This window comes from Juglans regia, chromosome 11 (assembly GCF_001411555.2).
Source record: "Juglans regia cultivar Chandler chromosome 11, Walnut 2.0, whole genome shotgun sequence".
Taxonomy (NCBI): domain Eukaryota; kingdom Viridiplantae; phylum Streptophyta; class Magnoliopsida; order Fagales; family Juglandaceae; genus Juglans; species Juglans regia.
In genome coordinates this window covers 24,891,014-24,908,904 of record NC_049911.1, presented here as the reverse complement: position 1 = coordinate 24,908,904, position 17,891 = coordinate 24,891,014, and the positions used below count along the sequence as shown (strand labels likewise).

General features: G+C 34.8%; 1 protein-coding gene across 1 annotated transcript; it reads right to left on the bottom strand.

Annotated features, from left to right (window-relative positions):
* Nucleotides 1-204: 204 nt before the first annotated feature.
* LOC108994228 (pectinesterase-like) lies at nt 205-5,673 on the bottom strand. Its single transcript, XM_018969360.2, has 3 exons — nt 4,794-5,673; nt 4,476-4,636; nt 205-1,079 (listed from the first exon to the last, which is right to left on the bottom strand). Exons 1-3 carry the CDS (start codon nt 5,624-5,626, stop codon nt 385-387), a joined length of 1,689 nt encoding a protein of 562 aa, XP_018824905.2. The 5' UTR covers nt 5,627-5,673; the 3' UTR covers nt 205-384.
* Between the last annotated feature and the right edge of the window lie 12,218 nt (nt 5,674-17,891).

The window sequence follows — 17,891 nt, the reverse complement described above, 5'->3', positions numbered from 1 at the left end:
GCACCTTAGTGCGTTGGGCTGTTAGCACCTCTAAGGTTCTATAGAACAACGGTTGGTCTGATCCACTGTATACAAAGCTCATATTCCAAAACTTATTTCACAATGATATGTTAGATTTATTTTATAATAAATCTAACATATCAGCCCTCAAACAATCCATGCAATAAATAAACAATGCAAACTTCGTAATAATGCTGTTGGGTTAAAAATGCAACTACCATGGAATACATGAAACTTTATTCCTTCCTTGTTCACTACAGTGCTCAACATTGGAATCTTACTCAAATTAAGGGGTTTCACATAAACCCATCACCTGAATGCTTAGCTTCTTATCAACATCGACAATAATACAAATTAAGAGGAGGCATTAATTATATCTCTACCTTAACTCAAATTGAGATAGTATGGAATAACAGTAGAATTCAGCCACTCATTTCCTTGCAAAAATGCTCCTACTGTAAACTGGCTTGCCTCGGTTGAGCTGTTGATGACCCTATAACCAGGCCATGTCACCCTTGCGCTTGTGTTTGAGCCCGGACCTCTGTTCATATACTCCCCATAATACAGTGTGCTCAGTGCAAACGTGCCATTCCATTCCAGCCATCCAGCCGGGTCAACCAAATCATCAATGTAGGACTCGAGAAAAACCGTCCTAGAATACTCTTTCCATGGACGACCCAGGTAAGTTTCGAAGGAAGACTTCACCGGAATCAAATCCGAAGCAGCTGTAACTTTGCAGTTTAAGATGGAGATCCCAGTGTTCTGGTTAGGGTCTTCCCTCCCTTGGGCAGTGAAAATGTTTCTTTGGTTCTCGTTTGGTTTGCGAGCATAGAGGTTGCAGTTCTGGAAAACTACTGCTGCATTTCCAAAGATGAAGTCGATTGTTCCATAAATGTCACAGTCGCGATAAAACTGTCTGAGGGAATGGACGTAGAGGCTGTCTTGGTAGGCAACAAAGCTGCATTGGTAGAATGCTGAAAGATCTGCACTGCTCCTTAGAGCAACGGCTTGGTGTTTGCTTGGCCCTGCTGAGTTCTCAAAGGTGATACCCTTGGCTATGAATCCATCCCCCACCACAGCTGAAATTTATATCACAACTAATACATGCATCAGATGACGCTAAAGCTATGTAGCGTTACACCCAACAAAAGGTTGCAAACATGCCTTTTGTTGGGGATATTGCATAGGCTTATTGCGCCCTATATATAATAGAGTTACGCTATACATAAGTTTCACATTCTGTATACCACTTAAAAAATATATGATTTTATTATTTTATCTTCATGTTTTATATTTCATAAAACATGAAGATAAAATAATAAATTTACATATTTTTAAGTAGTGTACATGAGTGTGAAACTTATGTATAAATTTTTTCTATATAATGTTATTGAGAATTTTGCATCGATCCCAAACATCTAATTTGACATATTATAAAAAGCTTATACATTACACTCTTATTTTAACCGTTAAAAAGAAGTGATGTTACATAAGCCTCTTAACTAATTTTAAGGTAAACTATGTCGAGTGTGAGCATCTAATAATATAAAGGTGCATGCAACATGTATTTATCCCTTAAATTTTGTATTTCATATGCTACACAGGTCTTAGGAGAGATTGGTTAAGGTGAGCTTTTGATAGTGAATTGAGATGAAATGTGAAAATTGAATAAAATATTGTTAGAATATTATTTTTTAATATTATTAGTATTTTAAAACTAGAAAAATTTGAATTGTTTATTATATTTTATGTGAAAATTTAAAAAAGTTGTAATGATTAGATGAAATGAGTTGAGATCAACTTGTTTGGATTTAGAGATGAAATGAGATGGTTTTAAGTGAAAGATGAAAAAAATACTGTTAGAATATTAATTTTTAGAGTAATTCTACATATAATCGTGAATTGCGTAAATATCGTATAATCGTTTTGAAAAAAATGAAGTTTACTATTAAAAAATTAATTTTTTTTATGTAAGTCTCATATTTTATTTATTATTTAAAATCAATTACGTGACGATTGTATAATTTACGATTGTAAATATATTTTTTTAGTTTTTAATATTATTATTATTTAAAAATTAAAAAAAATTATATAATAAAATAAAATGAGATAAAATATTTTTAAATTCAAACAGAGACTAAATAGGCGAAAAACATATTTATTTTAGACCAAAGCACGAGAAGGTTTGAAAAGAACGGGAAGATAATTTTTCCCCAGAAGGCTAAAATACCAACCTAGGATAAACCTTTATTTATTATTTATTATTATTATTATTATCTTTTTCAAGACTACGGGGCACCAAAAGCTGAGCTACAAAACAAATTTCAAAACTTTGGCAGGCATGTGATACTGCAGATAGTTTCTGTACTTCAATATGCTTTTTTTTTTTAAATCAATTAAGAAGAGTAGGTAAAATCATCTGGATAGGTGTTGCGTACGTGAATCTTATCTAATTTCATATATTTTGAGAAGTTCAAGAAAGCAACAGAGTGTCAGAGATAGCTATAGAACTCAACAACAACATCAACATAAGCAAGCACTTTTGTGTAAGCATCCAATTATATAATATGAAAATGAGCAACTCATGCTGATCAAGGATCCAAGGAACACAGTCGATGGGCATCAGGAGATGGCGGTCCCAAGCCCCCGACAGCCGCTTATAGATTTGTATGAATTATGAATTGTCTTTGTGGAAAGTTCAGGTCGGGGCACGGCTTTATAGATTTGTAATCACACAGCTGGATCACTCAAAATCATCACTATCTGTCGTATAGTTCTCCATTGTTTTCAGAAAATATTAATTTTATTTTTTTATTCTAAATTTTTTAAATCTTTATATAAAATAAAATAAAATATATAATTTAATTTTTTTAAATTTTTAAATAAAAAATATTATAACAATTTTTTAACTTTAATCTCAACTCAACTCATCTCATCTCTAAAAATAAATAAACCAACCTAATTTCTTTGTACTTGTCCAAAAATATATATACGTAAAAATTTACCTTTTTTTAAATTTAATTATGTTATAGATCGTCCTTTATTATAAAATACGTTATACATCAACTTATAAATAAAATTTTTCGAATAAAAATTGTTGATCCATTTAAAAACATTGGTCAAGGTTATTTAAAAACCGACGTACAAAAATATCAAGATGTATTATAATTATTATAATAATAAATATAAATCTTTATATTACTTTTTGCAATAAAATTATATATAGGTAATGTAATAATAATTAAACTTGTTGATAAAATTATTAGTATTGTTTTTTTTATAAAAAAAGCTATAAAGTAAATTAAAACATTGGGATAAATCTTTCAAATAAAATATGCCTTTTAATTAATTAGAAGATTTTTTTTAAGTTTATTTTTTTAAAATTAATTCAATTCTTCTATTTATTATTCATATATTAAATATTTGATAAAAAAAATAAAAATTAAAAAAATATAGTGTGTGGAGGTTGTGTGAATAGTAAGAAGTTGTTTAAATTTTTTCTTTACGTGGAGAGTGGAAGTAAATAACCCTCTTTTTTTCTGTTTACTAATTTATAGTTTAATATTTATTCATATATAGTTAACAACTTTAAATCAAATCATACTTATAATGAGTTCATGAGTTCTTAATAATTAGAAAGTGTCAATTGAGAAATGATATTTACAATTAAAAAGTATGGAAACGCTGCATAATCTTAAAAATAAAATAAAAAAAATATAAGATTAAAAATAACTTTTTAATAATAATCGGTACTCTTTTTTAATACGATTTAAATAGTATTGTCCCACCATATTATTTCATATATACTACTCATATTTGTCTGATCAGACTCTGATTAATGCATGATACACCATAGGCTTTGTCCCACCATATATATTATGGCCTTTGATCTGACCGACTACCATTTAACCGGCCCCGTGAATGTGCCGTCCGTTTTTGAATTAGTATAAAAAAAATTAAAAAAGGACCGTGCTACTCGGACCGACAAACAAAAGGAAAATGCTTGCCTTAAACAACAACTTTCTTTGTTTCAAAATCAATATTATTTTAATATTTTGTCTTCATCTACTCCTGTCAGATCGATTTGGGTTTTCTTTTTTAGATTTTTTCGAATCTTAGGATTATATATCTTTGTCAAACATGCATTCGAGACTCATTTCTTTCTCCAACGGTTAAATATGGTGCTCAGTCAGTCAAAAACAAAATTAAATTCAAGTTTTCTTTCGGTAGCTTCTACCGTTGGATCCACCGTTATTTATTTTGATGTTTTTTTTAATGTATTTTTTAATTTTTTTTTATAATATTATTAAAAAATATTTACTTAATTACGAAATAAAAATAAAAAATAAAAAATAAAAGAAATTGCCAACTATAGGGAGCGGTGAGACTAGGATTATTCTTTTCTTAATGCATGCATGTACTAGAGAAAGAAAAAGAGAAAGAAATAAACTTGAAGTATTGATGAAACAACTCACCTACGGTGGCTGACCGGAATGTAGTCCACCCATCCACCACATTCCTACTCGCTTTCACAATCGTCTTTCCAATCCCATCTCCGATGAACATCAAGTTCGTCTTCTTCCTCTCTACCTCCACATTCTCAAAATATGCACCCGCCTTTATGTATATCACAAACCTACGTAACAAATTATATTGTTCGCTCATTCATATATTATTGATATTGAAATACGTACGAAGTAGAGATCAGCACCAAAAAGTTAAAAACAAAACAACAAAGCAACATCTTAAATTATTAGCTAGAATTATATATTACTCTATCTATCAGTACAAACCTGGTTGTGCTCGAGTTTGGGGCTGCAGCCACTGCGTCCCCGATAGTTGTGAAATTTCCAGTGCCATCCGTAGCCACCACCAAGTCATATTTGGTCTCATTCACTGAAGATTGCAACAGTTTCCGATCTTTCCGCGCAACCCAAGATGGGAACCCATTTTTCATTTTTCCATACTCGGGGTACACCTCGGATTTGGAACTGTTAATCCCCGGGACTTTCTTCAGTATGGCCAGAGAGTTACTTACGTGGTGAGAGATATTATACAAGCTGTTCTTGATTTCGTCTCTCACATTTCCTTTGCAATAAGCAAACCCATCAAGGCACGTGTACTGGTTGGTCATTGCGGCGCTCAGCAGTGTTTGCAGGTTATGGTAATTCTTGGAGGCTGATGATTTCCTCATGGCGAAGAGGTCGGAGATAGTTGTTCGAAGCTCGGCTATGGTGTTGTCGAAGAGCTCAAGGCAGTCGTCGAGAGCTCTCTTTTCAAGGGGGTCGAGGAGATTCTTGAGCTTCTTCCGGATGCCGGTGCAGTTGGAGGAGGAGCTTTTGACCTCGTAGATGGTGTGGTTTACAGTGGCTGAGATGATCTGTTGGAGAGATTTGGAGGTGAGATCTGGGAAAGAAGAGAGGGTTGAGACGCATAGGTCTGGGTAGAGTGTACCTTGGCATGTTGAATGGGCAACTTGGATGTGTTTGTGGAGGTGTATGCGGGGGATATCTATGGTTTTGGGGCTCTTCTTCAAATGGGTTATGTGGGAGTGTAGGGCTAAGACAATGGCTGAAATGGCCAAGAAAGTTAGCAAGAATACAATTCTTTTCCTTACATTATACATGGCGGATGTTCAGAGATAAAAGAGAGAGGTTCGAAGGAGAGGGGCGAGTTGGAGGGACCGGAAGGGATATAAATTATATAATGAGAAATATTTTAGGATATCACCGAAAATAAATTTACAAATTCAAGTTTTACAGATTATTAACGTGATAGGCCTAGTTGATGGTTGTTAACGTGGTATCATCGTGGGAATGGGCTTTATTGGATTAATGATGAAATTTTTACTAATTAAAAATGCTATAATATATTTTTTAATTTTAATTATAAATTTTACAAATTCTAAATTCATATCGTTACTCTTATTAATTACATATGGGCCGTGCAATTATCATGCAAAAGAACTGGACCAGACTATAAAAGTGCGTAGGGGAAGAACACTACGGAGAAGACAATAATCCTTTGAGCCTATGAAAGGTATCAATTTAATAAATCCTTGTATGGATCGAGCAATTAATACCATGATGCAGCTTGCTCATAATGAGAAGGGGGCCGTGAAAAAGCTCTATCTATCTCTAGCTGTTCTATATATTAATGTCGATCGCACAATAATACAAGGTCGAGTATTCGGACCTGTCGCTCAAATAAATCCCCAAATTAAGAGATCAAATCATGAATTGTATATATTAATTATATATCCTTCCATTAGGGTTTATTACATATTTATAGTACTTTTCATCAATAGATTACTACATATATATATATGTGTTTGTTTACTTTATATCTAATTAATGTTAAATATTAAAAGCTTAATTAAATTAAACTATATATATTGAACTATCTATATATATTTTTCAACTCACATGACCATCAAGCTTAAATAATTATGAAGATGAACTTCCTCCTCTGTGAGTTTAAGGTTGCCCCACTTTGCTATGATCTCATTCGACATGTTTGCATGCAGAACAAGGACAAAACGTGATGGCACAAAAAACAGAAGAAACTAAAACAACCTTCTCGACAGAAAGCCAGAAGACCACCTTGACAAAGCAAGATAAAACTCCTCAGAGAAAACTAGGAGACCCTCAGATCCAGATCCCCACTTCTCGACACAGTATGAATTATTGGCAGTTGACCAGGGTGAAGAACGAGCCATGAAGTGTGGAGAACTTTGCTTGGTTGGCCTGCTAATAACAGAAAAAGCTGTCAATAAGGGGGCCTTCGAGTCAACAATATTGCTTGGCATCTGGAAGCCAAGAGGCTGGGTGCAGTTTCATGAGGTTGGTTTTAATTTGTTTCTTCTTGAATTCCAAAACAATAATGAATTATTAAGAGTGCAAAGAGGAAGGGCCATGGTCTTTTGATAGAATTAATCTTCTTTGTCTGAATGATTTTAATGGTCTGCTATCCCCGAAAGATTTATCTTTCACTAAGGAATCCTTTTGGATCCAACTTCATAATTTGCCTTTCTATGGGATGACAAAAAGCATTGGTGTTCAGATGGGTAATAAGATAGGTATAGTGCAGGAGGTTGATGTAGATGAGGATGAGATTGGCTGGGGTCCTCTCTTCGAATAAAAGTTGAATTAGACATCACTTTGCCTCTTATGAGAGGTTCTCTTATCAATATTCAAGGAAGTCAATTTTGGATCCCTTTTAAATATGAAAGGCTTCCAAACTTTTGTTTTCATTGTGGTGTGATTAAGCATGGTGAGGAAGGATGTTTAAAGGCTGTTTCAAATATCTCTTTTCAGACGGCTAGTCACAGCCAGTAGATGGCTTCGAGCCCTAACCGTTAAATCTTCCAGTTTTGGTGTGAGGGAGGATAGTAAAAGGAAGAGGATGAATGGGGGTTCAAATTCTGCAAGATCGAATGAAGAAGATGATAAGGTGGCTGCTGACCAGTCCAGATATGGAAAGTTTTCATCAAGTGCTGCTAAAAGGGCTGAATTCTCGAAACTTGCTTTGGCTAAGGAAACTAATTATAAGGAAGCGGTTTCATTTCCTAATGTAGAACTTGCTGCTACTCAAATTGTTGACAAGGAAACAGAGGCTAATTTTATGGAGCAGTTACATGAGCTTAATGGGGCATTACATGGTAAGAATCATGTCATTACTACTCAATCATGTGAGGTCATTAATAATGCAGTGAATGTGTGTGATATATGTCAAGCAGTATCATAAACTGGTCCACTTGGAGGAGATAGTAAAGAAGTGCATGCTAAACCAGGTCGATGGAAAAAGAGGAGGGTAAAGCCAAAGGGGAGACTGATAATGGTCTTGAGACCAAGAGACTCAATAATAGGAAAAGACTAAAGTCAGTATTCCTCAAGGATGATTGTGGAATGGATTGGGTGGATGGCCCCTGTTAGAAGAAAGGAAAGTGTGATACTCAAGTGGATGAGGCTCTTACTAATGAAGTGGCGGTGGCTGAGTTCCAGCCCGCCAAGATCAATGAATCTCCTAAATTGGAACTTTTGAGGGCTTGAAAACCCTAGATTCCTTAGTCTTTTGACTAAAGATAAGTCTCCCAACTTGGTTTTCCTTATGGAAACCAAGTGCAATAAGAAGAGAATGAACTATATTAGGATGAAACTCAAGTTTGATTTTGTCTAACTGTTGAAAATATTGGCAGCAGTGGTGGGTTGGCTTTGTTGTTGAATGAGGTCATTACAGTTCAAATTTCTAGCTATTCGAGATGGCATATTAATGCTTGGATTTTTATGGCTGATGTTTCAAAGAGAGCTGGTAGTTGGGATTTACTTAAAACATTAAAACCAACAAATGATTCTCCTTGGTTGTGTATGGGGAATTTCAATGAGATTAGTTGCCAAAGTGAGAAATAGGGTGCTACTTTGAGACCTCTCAAACAGATGGATTTATTCAGAGAAGCCTTAGAGTTCTGTGATTTGAGTGACATTTATATAAGGGGCTTTAGATTCACTTGGCCAAACAGTAGAACTAATGAAGGTTTTACTAAGGAAAAGCTTGATAGAGCTGTGGCAAACTCAACATGGTACCATTTGTATAGCAGTTCTACTGGTTTAGTTTTACTTGCCATTAGATCAGATCATAGTCTCCTCTTGCTGAATGTGTCCTCTGGCTCTAGGTCTGGGACTGATTGCATCTATAATACACGAAGAAGGTTGATTTTCAGATGGGAAGTAGGATGACTGTTTCATGGGGAGTGTTTAGATTCAATCAAAGGGACATGGGGGATGGAAACCAGTAGGCCAATATGCTGCTCTTCTTTTAGAGCAAAGTTTTATAGATGTAAGCAGGCTATAGTGAAGTGGAAATCATGTTCTCCGAGAAATAAATAGAAAGTTGTCAAGGGGAAAATGAACGACATAGCTGATTTGCAAGCTATTGGAACAGGTGACAATTATAGACTTATTCAAGACTTGCGAAAGAAGGTGGACCTTTATCTTGAGAAGGAAGAACTGGAATGGAAGCAAAGGGTAAAGCAAATCGGTTGCATAAAGGAGACAGAAACACTCAATACTATCACAAGTTTGCTAATAAGAGGAAATCAATAAATACCATCAAAGCAGTGGAAGACAGTCAAGGCCAAATTGTCACTGATCCTCACCTGATTGGAGAAACCTTTATTGGTTATTTCTCTAATCTTTTCACTTCTAGTAATCCCTCTGATCTGTCTAGTTGTGTTTCTGGTTTAACAGCACGTGTGACACCTGAAATGAATTCCAAACTTCTTAGTGAATTTGCTGCAATGGAAGTAAAGGATGCAGTTTTTCAAATGGCCCCTCTTAGCTTACAGGCCCAGATGGATTCCCTGCCCATTTCTATCAAGAAAATTGGTCCATCATTGGAGAAGAGATTTCTGTTTATACAAAAAGTTTTGCAAAATGGTTGGCCTTTACATGACATTAATGACACATTTATCACATTGATACCAAAGGTAAAGCAGCAAAAAAAAAAAAAAAAAAGTGACAGATTGCATGCCTATTAGTCTGTATAATGTGTTTTACAAGATTGTTTCCAAAATGCTTGCTAGTAGGTTAAAAAGAATCTTACCTGAGATCATTTCACCAAATCAGAGTGCTTTTGTGCCAGGTTGATTGATCACTGAAAACATTTTAGCAGCATATGAAGTTCTTCATTCTATGAACACCAGAATGTATGGAAAGTTAGGTTATGTGGCTCTTAAGCTTGATATGAGTAAAATTTATGATCGTGTGGAATGGATTTTTCTTGAAGAAGTTATGCACATACTTGGTTTTGACAGAAGATGGATCAATCTTATGATGGGTTGCATTAGATTAGTTTCTTATTCCATATTGATTAATGGAGAACCTCATGCATCTTTCATACCCTCTAGAGGACTTAGACAAGGAGATCCTCTTTCTCCTTACTTGTTTATTTTATGCTCAGAAGCTTTGACCTCCTTGCTAAATAATGTAGAACTATTGGGAGTATCTTAGGGGTACCAATTAGGCACGACAATCTTCATATTAACCATCTTCTGTTTGCTGATGAAAACCTCATGTTTTGCAAGGCAGATTCCCTTGAATGGTGTACGCTACTTCACCTGTTGGAGATCTATGAGAGAGCCTCGAGACAGATGCTTCATAAAGAGAAAACTTCCTTATTCTTTAGCAGAAACACCCCAGCTGATGTTAAGAGGAACATTCTGCATAATACTGGAGTTAAGTCCTCAGGGCCTTTTGAGAAATACTTGGGGCTCCTTCTTGTTGTTGGTAGACCAAAAGTTATTGCATTTCATTCCCTTTTGGACAGAATTTGGAGCAGAATTTTAAATTGAAAAACTAAAACACTTTCAACAGGTGGCAAGGAGATTCTTATGAAAGCAGTTCTTGAATCAATTCTCTCCTATTTAATGGGCATTTTTTGCTGGCTGAGTCTATTATACATAAGTTGAACAGTATGCTCAAGAAATTTTGGTGTGGCTATAATGAGGATCACTCTAAAGGCCTCATTTGTATTCGTAACATATCTCAAGTCATCTCATCTCATCATTACAACTTTCTCAAATTCTCACACAAAATATAATAAACAATTCAACTTTTTCAAATTTCAAAACAACTTTTCCAAATTTCCACACAAAATATAATAAATAATTCAAATTTTATTCTATTATTCACAAACCATCTCAACTCATATCTGAATCCAAACAAAGATTCATTGGGTGAAATGGAGTTAGTTAGGTGCAGCAAAAGCCTATGGAGGCCTTTGGATTTAGGGACTTTAAGAGCTTTAACTTAGCAATGCTTTCCAAGCAAAGCTGGAGAATTCTTACTTAGTTTAACTCTTTACCTGCAAAGATTTTTAAAACCAAGTACTTTCCCCAGGAGGACTTCTTAAAGGCAAGATTAGGATCAAGACCCTCCTATGTGCGGAGAAGTATCAAGGCAGGTACACAGTTGCTGGAAGAAGGATTATACTGGAGAATTGGCAATGACAGGAAGGTGAGGATCTGGAAAGACAAGTGGCTACTGACACCTTTTAGCCATAGTATTACATCTTATGATTTAACTCTTGGAGAGGAAGCAAAAGTGGCAATGTTGATAGATCAAGATCTAAAACAGTGGAAAAGAGCAGCTGCTGCATCAATCTTTCACTCCTCAGGAAGTCCAACAGATTCTTAAAGTCCCCATCAATTCAGGAGGTAAAGATGATAAATTGGTTTGGTTTTATACCAACAATAGCCAATTTTTTGTGAAAAGTGCATATCATCTTTACAGAGGGTTGGTTACCAGAAATGAGACAAGCAATTCAGATGTCAGTAGTAATTATGGGTTCTGGAAATCAATATAAAAAATGAATGTTCCTAATGTTGTTAAGATGTTTATTTGGAGAGCATGTTGAGATGTCATCCCCACTTCCCCAAATCTGTGCAAGAGGAAAGTTTTGAAAGATGATTCATATATTTTTTGCAAATCTCATGTTGAAACTATAGGGCATGCCTTATGGAGTTGTGTAGCTTCTCAAGATGTTTGGAGAATAGGCTGCAAAATAATTTAGAAATTATCTGTTCAAAGTCATAGTTTTGCGGAAAATTAGAAAGAATTAATACAGAAGTTGAGTAAGGAAGAATTGGACATGGCTGCTATGATTACAAAACTGATCTAGTTTAGAAGGAATTATGTTCTTCATGGCAAAGAGTTTCATCATCCTAGATTCCTTATAACCAAAGCTACAGAGGATTACTATTTGTTCCAGATGGCTCAAGAGAGGAAGTCATCACCAGGTGTTACTGTTGCTCAGAGATCTGCTTGGACTAAGCCATCTGCTGACTAGTTTAAAATGAACTGAGATGCATCATGTGCTCAATCCAGAGGAAGGGTAGACATTGGAGTGATTATAAGAGATACTAGTGGTCAAGTAATTGGATGCTGTCATGACTTAAAGCCCTTAGTTGCTTATTCTTTCATGGCTGAAGCTATTGTACTGCAAGTGGTTGAGAATTTTTGGAAGGATATGAGGATTAAAAGAGTGATGCTAGAAGGTGATTCTTTGAAAGTGGTTCAATATTTGCAAAAAGATAGCTATGATATGAGCTCAGTTGGCTTGCTCTTGGAAGACACAAAATTGCCGCTCAAGCCATTTGCTCAATGGTCTATTCATCACATTATAGGCTATCAAATGAAGCTGGACACTACGGCGTTACTCAAAATGCTATTCATCACATGAATGATGTGTTAGATGTGGAAATGATTCCTTATTGTTCTAAGTCTATTGTTTTAAAGGAAGCTTTGTAATGGTTGATTGATTAATAAATCATCTTTCTTTCAAAAAAAAAAAAAAAAGAAGATCATGAACTTTAAAGCAACCACGTGGCATATATATATTTATATAAAAATAATAATGCTTGTCGGTAAGGGCAGTAGTGCACCTCATGAGGTTGACACGCGTCTGAATTCTTTTCTCTTGATTAATAATATTATTGGTCGACATTAACAACTTTCCTCAATTTGTTTTCTTATAATTAATCTGTTTCTATGGTACTATCTGGTCCAAACACACACACATATATATTGTTGATATTGTCCAGATCAATTATATAATCAGAACATATCTAGCCAGCTAGCTAAGACGTGGCCGGGTATCAGTACGATTGTTGAGTACAGCTACTTGAATATATAATTCCATGGCCAACTGATCGATCTTAATTAGCTCTTTCTTAGAACTATTAAATTCAAAACACACGCGCTTATATAAATATATATATATGTTAATTTTCACTTTTCAGTCTGGCTGCCGGTTTGATTTACGTACTTTTAAAAATTAATTATATGAATTTTCTTGCAGAAAGTTTATGCCTATATACGAATTGCAACCCATGCATTAATCCAACTGAGCTTTGCTAGCTAGTTACTCCTTATCTCCACACACACCACATATTATATTTATTTTTATTTTTTATATATTTTTAATATTTTTAATTTTATTCTTTATAAATCAATTGAATTATTCTATTCATCATCTAACATCACATGACTGCATTTAGTAAGAAAAAAAAATTAAAAATTAAAAAATTATGTATGATGTATAGTGTGAGAATGATGAATAAAATTTTTCAATGCAATAACATTAGTGCGGCCGTAAACTTTTTTTTTTTTTCAATTGACCAAAATGAATTAAGGTCTTCATGTATATATACGATCGATCGTCACTCATCGAACAGCACTGCGAAGAATTTTATTTTCGAACTGTGGTTATTGACCTGAAACGGGTTACAATTATTTCATATGTATATAGAGTAATTGATCATGATGTTAATTAATTAATTTTGCGTACAAGTGGACATGATTTATAACTCAGATGGATGATTCGAAAGCATGTTGAGCTAGCGCCGGGACGTTTGGCATTGTAATACATGACATGCATGCACACTACAACATATACTAGTTTTTGTCAAGAGGAACAATGGTCAGAAAAAATATATTCATAGTGACAAAAAGATTTTTCTCACCAAATTGATCCGTGGCAGCTTGGTGGCATATAACTGGTGAAGTAAGGCTCTTTTTTCACCAAAAATTTAACTCATGACAAAAAAATATCTTTCTCCCCGACATCAAGGGCGGAAAAAACATACAAAATTTCGTGACAAATAGTACTAGATGGCGGAAATATATATTTTCCACAAAATATTTTGTCAAAAATACTTATTTATGAAGAAATTTTATCGTGGGAAATAATTACTTCCAGCAAAAAAAAAGTATTTGCCATGAGTTTCATTCGCGGCAAATGCTAAGAGATTTCAGAAAAAAAAAAAATTGTCTAATAAAAAAAAAAGACTGAGCCAAAAATAATCATAAATAATAGTCTAATAGAGGCTATAATTATTATATCCGAACCAATGAAAGATTATAACTAACCCAAACAACTACATTTAATTAAAATTTGTTTATAATTAAACTACCTTTAATTTATTTAATCAATGAAAAAATGCATAACTTTCCTAAACTAAGCTTTATCACACAATCCATTGTTCATGCATAGCACACTCAACATAATCAAATCTGTCCAATTATTGGACTTCAAGTTCCTCATGTAAATTCAAATTTATAAACCATTGCATTTAAGTAAAATCTAACATATTTGCCGCCCATACACATACTCAATTTATCAATTATAAAACTTACTAACATGTTTGCTGCCCATCTACATCAATCCAACACAATTACAAATTTCAAAATTTTAATAAGCTTCATTCATGGCTCCACACAATTCCCAACCTACACATTATTTTTCTTGGTTCATTGAAACCAACACATTCAATGTATAAATCTTGAATTTTATTTATACACCAACCCTAAACACAATCATAAAGATTTATAAGTTTCATTCATGGCTCAAATCAATTCCAACCCAATATAACACAACTTGCCTATGTCCAAGCATTCAAATACAAGATCATTTAATCAAGTGTGCTTATTAATATAAGAGATAGGGAAATAGAGGTTATACCAAAACTCTTGGGGCTAAGAATGTCTCGGATGGTTGGTGGTGAAGCTGCCCGTAGGCTTGAGACAAGAAAAGTAGGCACAGCTGCATCAGTAATGACAGATTCATTATCAGAGTACAGAGTAATTAATCAGCTCATTTGAGAATTGACTGCCCAAGGGTTCTGCAGAAATAAGACTACTAAAAATGATTACACACTTACCTGCCTTAACCCCAAAACCTCAACTTCATCACCAACTTTAATAATTCCTTGTTCAACACGACCAGTGGCAACAGTTCCACGCCCCTTAAATAGACAAAATTATTAAAACTATGTTGAAATTTTCAAGAAAAATCTTTGTCCATAAAAGTATATGAGCAGCAAAAGAGTAAAGAATCCATCTTAAGTTTAAAGCACATAGAATATCAAAGAAGAACATTGATAAAAGGCCTATAGTCTGAAATGGTCATTTCATAAAAAGTTTAATTGCGGAAATGATGACATTTCAGTAACACTACCTTATTTCTTCACTTTTTTATTCTATGGATCCACTGAAATCAATAAATTAAGTGAAATGCAAATAAAAACATACAGTCTAAGGCATAAATCACAGAAGCATAGTGAAAATAAGTAATAAAATTCATTCTCACTCAAATGCAGTTTCTTTCCTAATGAAAAGCTTAACCATTGATGCTAAATGAATGCTTTTACCTGAATTGAGAATACATCTTCAATAGGCATCAGAAAAGGTTTGTCAAGCTGGCGTACAGGGTCAAGAATGTATTCATCCATAGCATCCATTAATTTCAGGATAGCTTTTTTGCCTATCTCTTCATTTGTACCTTGTAATGCAGAATCAAAATTAATCTAAGTGTGGAAATATATATATTTAAACGACATTCTCAAAAAGCCACCCTACCACGTAGCTCCATTTCCACAAGCTCCAGTAACTGAGGATTGTCAATAGCATCGACCTTATTTAGAAAACACACAAGTGATGGCACACCAACCTGCACAAATGCATTCACAAATCCTCATATAGTTTACTCTAAAAGCACCAAACAATGCATAAGCTAAACAAATATGATGGATAAAATTTACAAGCCACCATTAGAAGGATGCTCACATGGCGAGCAAGCAGGATATGTTCCTTGGTCTGCAGCATGGGGCCATCGGGGGCAGATACAACAAGAATACCCCCATCCAGTGCAGCACCCGTAATCATGTTCTGCAGATAATGATATAGGTGCATGGGGGCATACAAATTTTAGATGAAGAGAAATGCTATAAATTAGAATTGAGGTATTATTAATATTCAAATTGAGTAGATGAGCAAAATAATAATAATGAGAGGTCATATAAGAAGCTATTGGATCTAATTTTTCATTTTCACCTACTTTTTGTTCACATCCAAACCGATATGTGATTTATTTACATAGTCACAAGGGATGTAAGATGTTTAAACAAACACTCGTAGAAGTAAACATAAGTTAATGATTCATGAAACAAGAATAAGCATATATAGATTGATATAATGTGAAAAAGTGAATATAGCTCATCAACGAGTTTGTCCTGCAAAAATACACTAAAATAATTCACTTGAGACACAAAGGTAGGATTTTTACCATGCTTAAGGGCTGGACAGCTAAGGAGGCATCCGGGAGGTGCTCCTGCGTCCATGGGTTACTCGTGGTGGTCCTACGTCTTGGCTGGAGGCGGAGATGGTGGCTCACGGTAGCGGGGAAGGCCACTGTAATCAGAAAACCGTGGGGCGTGTGCCGTGGAGACCCGCAAGAGAGACCGTGCGAGGGAGAGAGATGCGGGAGCTGGGGTGGAGCTGGCGGAACCGTAGGGCGGCTGAGGGAGGTGATGGCCATGGCTGGAGACGGCGGAGGTGCACGGATCTGTTGGGATCCAAGAGGCAGAGGGAGAGAGAGAGAGAGTCGGCGAGAGGGAGGGCTGAGGGGGAACACCCACGGTGGCTCGACGGCACGGGGAGCCGTTCGCGCTGGCCCAGTAGGGAGGAGAGGCTCGAGTCTCGACAGTCGCAAGGAGAGAGAGAGAGAGAGAGAGAGAGAGAGAGAGAGAGAGAGAGAGAGGAGGAGAGTATCGTGGGGGGTTTTTTGGGGGAAAGGAAGAAACGAGCGGGGGATTTAATTTTAGTAGAATATTCAGCGGATTCTTATCGCCGAAATAACTTATAACACCGCCGTAAATAAAAATAACCCATATTTAAAACTCTATTTGTGGCGAAAAATATCGCCGCAAAAAATAACAATCTCGTCGCAAAAAACTAATAACTCACAAGAAGGAAATTATTCTGGTAAGATTATTTTCGGCAAGAAAATGTCGCCGCAAAAAACTAATTACCTTGTGGCAAAAACTAATAACTCACGAAAGCAACATATTTTTTGTAGGTTTATTTGTGGCGACTATGACTCGCCGCAAAAGGCGTTTGTTACGTGGCAAAAAATCATTTCCCATAAAGTTTTTCTTGCCAACATGATCTCGTGCCAAAAAGTTTGTATTTTTTTCCACAAATAATTTTCGTGTCATCAGCCTACTATTTGCCACGATCGTATATCATGGAAAAAGAATTCGTGGAAAAAGCCCATATTTGTTGTAGCGCAGTAGTACTCCTGTGATAAGATTAAAAAAAATGATCTATAATAATGTTAGATATTGATAATGCTAGCTATTGATCAATATTTTCAAATATTTTAAATTTGTTATTATCGCGACTTCTATTTAATTAATTAGGAATGATTTGATAGTAATGATCAAATAATTATCTCCTCAATTGATTATATTATAATTATTATCATATAATTTGTATTATTTGAATTACTGATCCAATTCTCTTATTAATCAAAGTTATGTGTACTTAAAAATTAGTCCCATTAATTAATCGAAGTTATATCTAGCTACCTTTTTGGATTAATCCCATTAATTAATAAATGTTGATCAATCTGTCAGTTCAATTCGAAATCAAAGATATATGATTATTTTTTTTTTTATTATAAAAAGAAATTTATAATACGACGTAACATGAATATCAAACCAAACTAATTACCTTTTGTGAATCCACTTGCATATATTCAACGATGACTGGCAAACACGCGCCTAGATATATCCCGAAACAAAATGGGAATAATCATGGAGAAGTACTCCAGCCTACATATAACAACAGGCCGGTTGACTCCACTAATACTAAACCATCGCGCCCTCCCACTCACTATATTCGATACAATATATATTCTTAAGCTAGCTAGCTGATGATCATGGTATAAACTACTCCTGCATGCATGCCTGATTTCCTATAAATAAAACCCAATAACCTCATCTACCATCACACATTAATTCTTCAAACTCTGATCGATCCATTTGTCCAAAACCA

Bases quoted from the DNA above. Each gene is read 5' to 3' on its own strand.
- LOC108994228 (XM_018969360.2), bottom strand. From the start codon at position 5,626: ATGTATAATGTAAGGAAAAGAATTGTATTCTTGCTAACTTTCTTGGCC. The intron at 4,637-4,793 runs GTTTGTACTGAT...TTTGTTACGTAG, and splicing joins CCAAACTCGAGCACAACCAG to GTTTGTGATATACATAAAGG. The intron at 1,080-4,475 runs GTGAGTTGTTTC...TATAAATTTCAG, and splicing joins ATTCCGGTCAGCCACCGTAG to CTGTGGTGGGGGATGGATTC.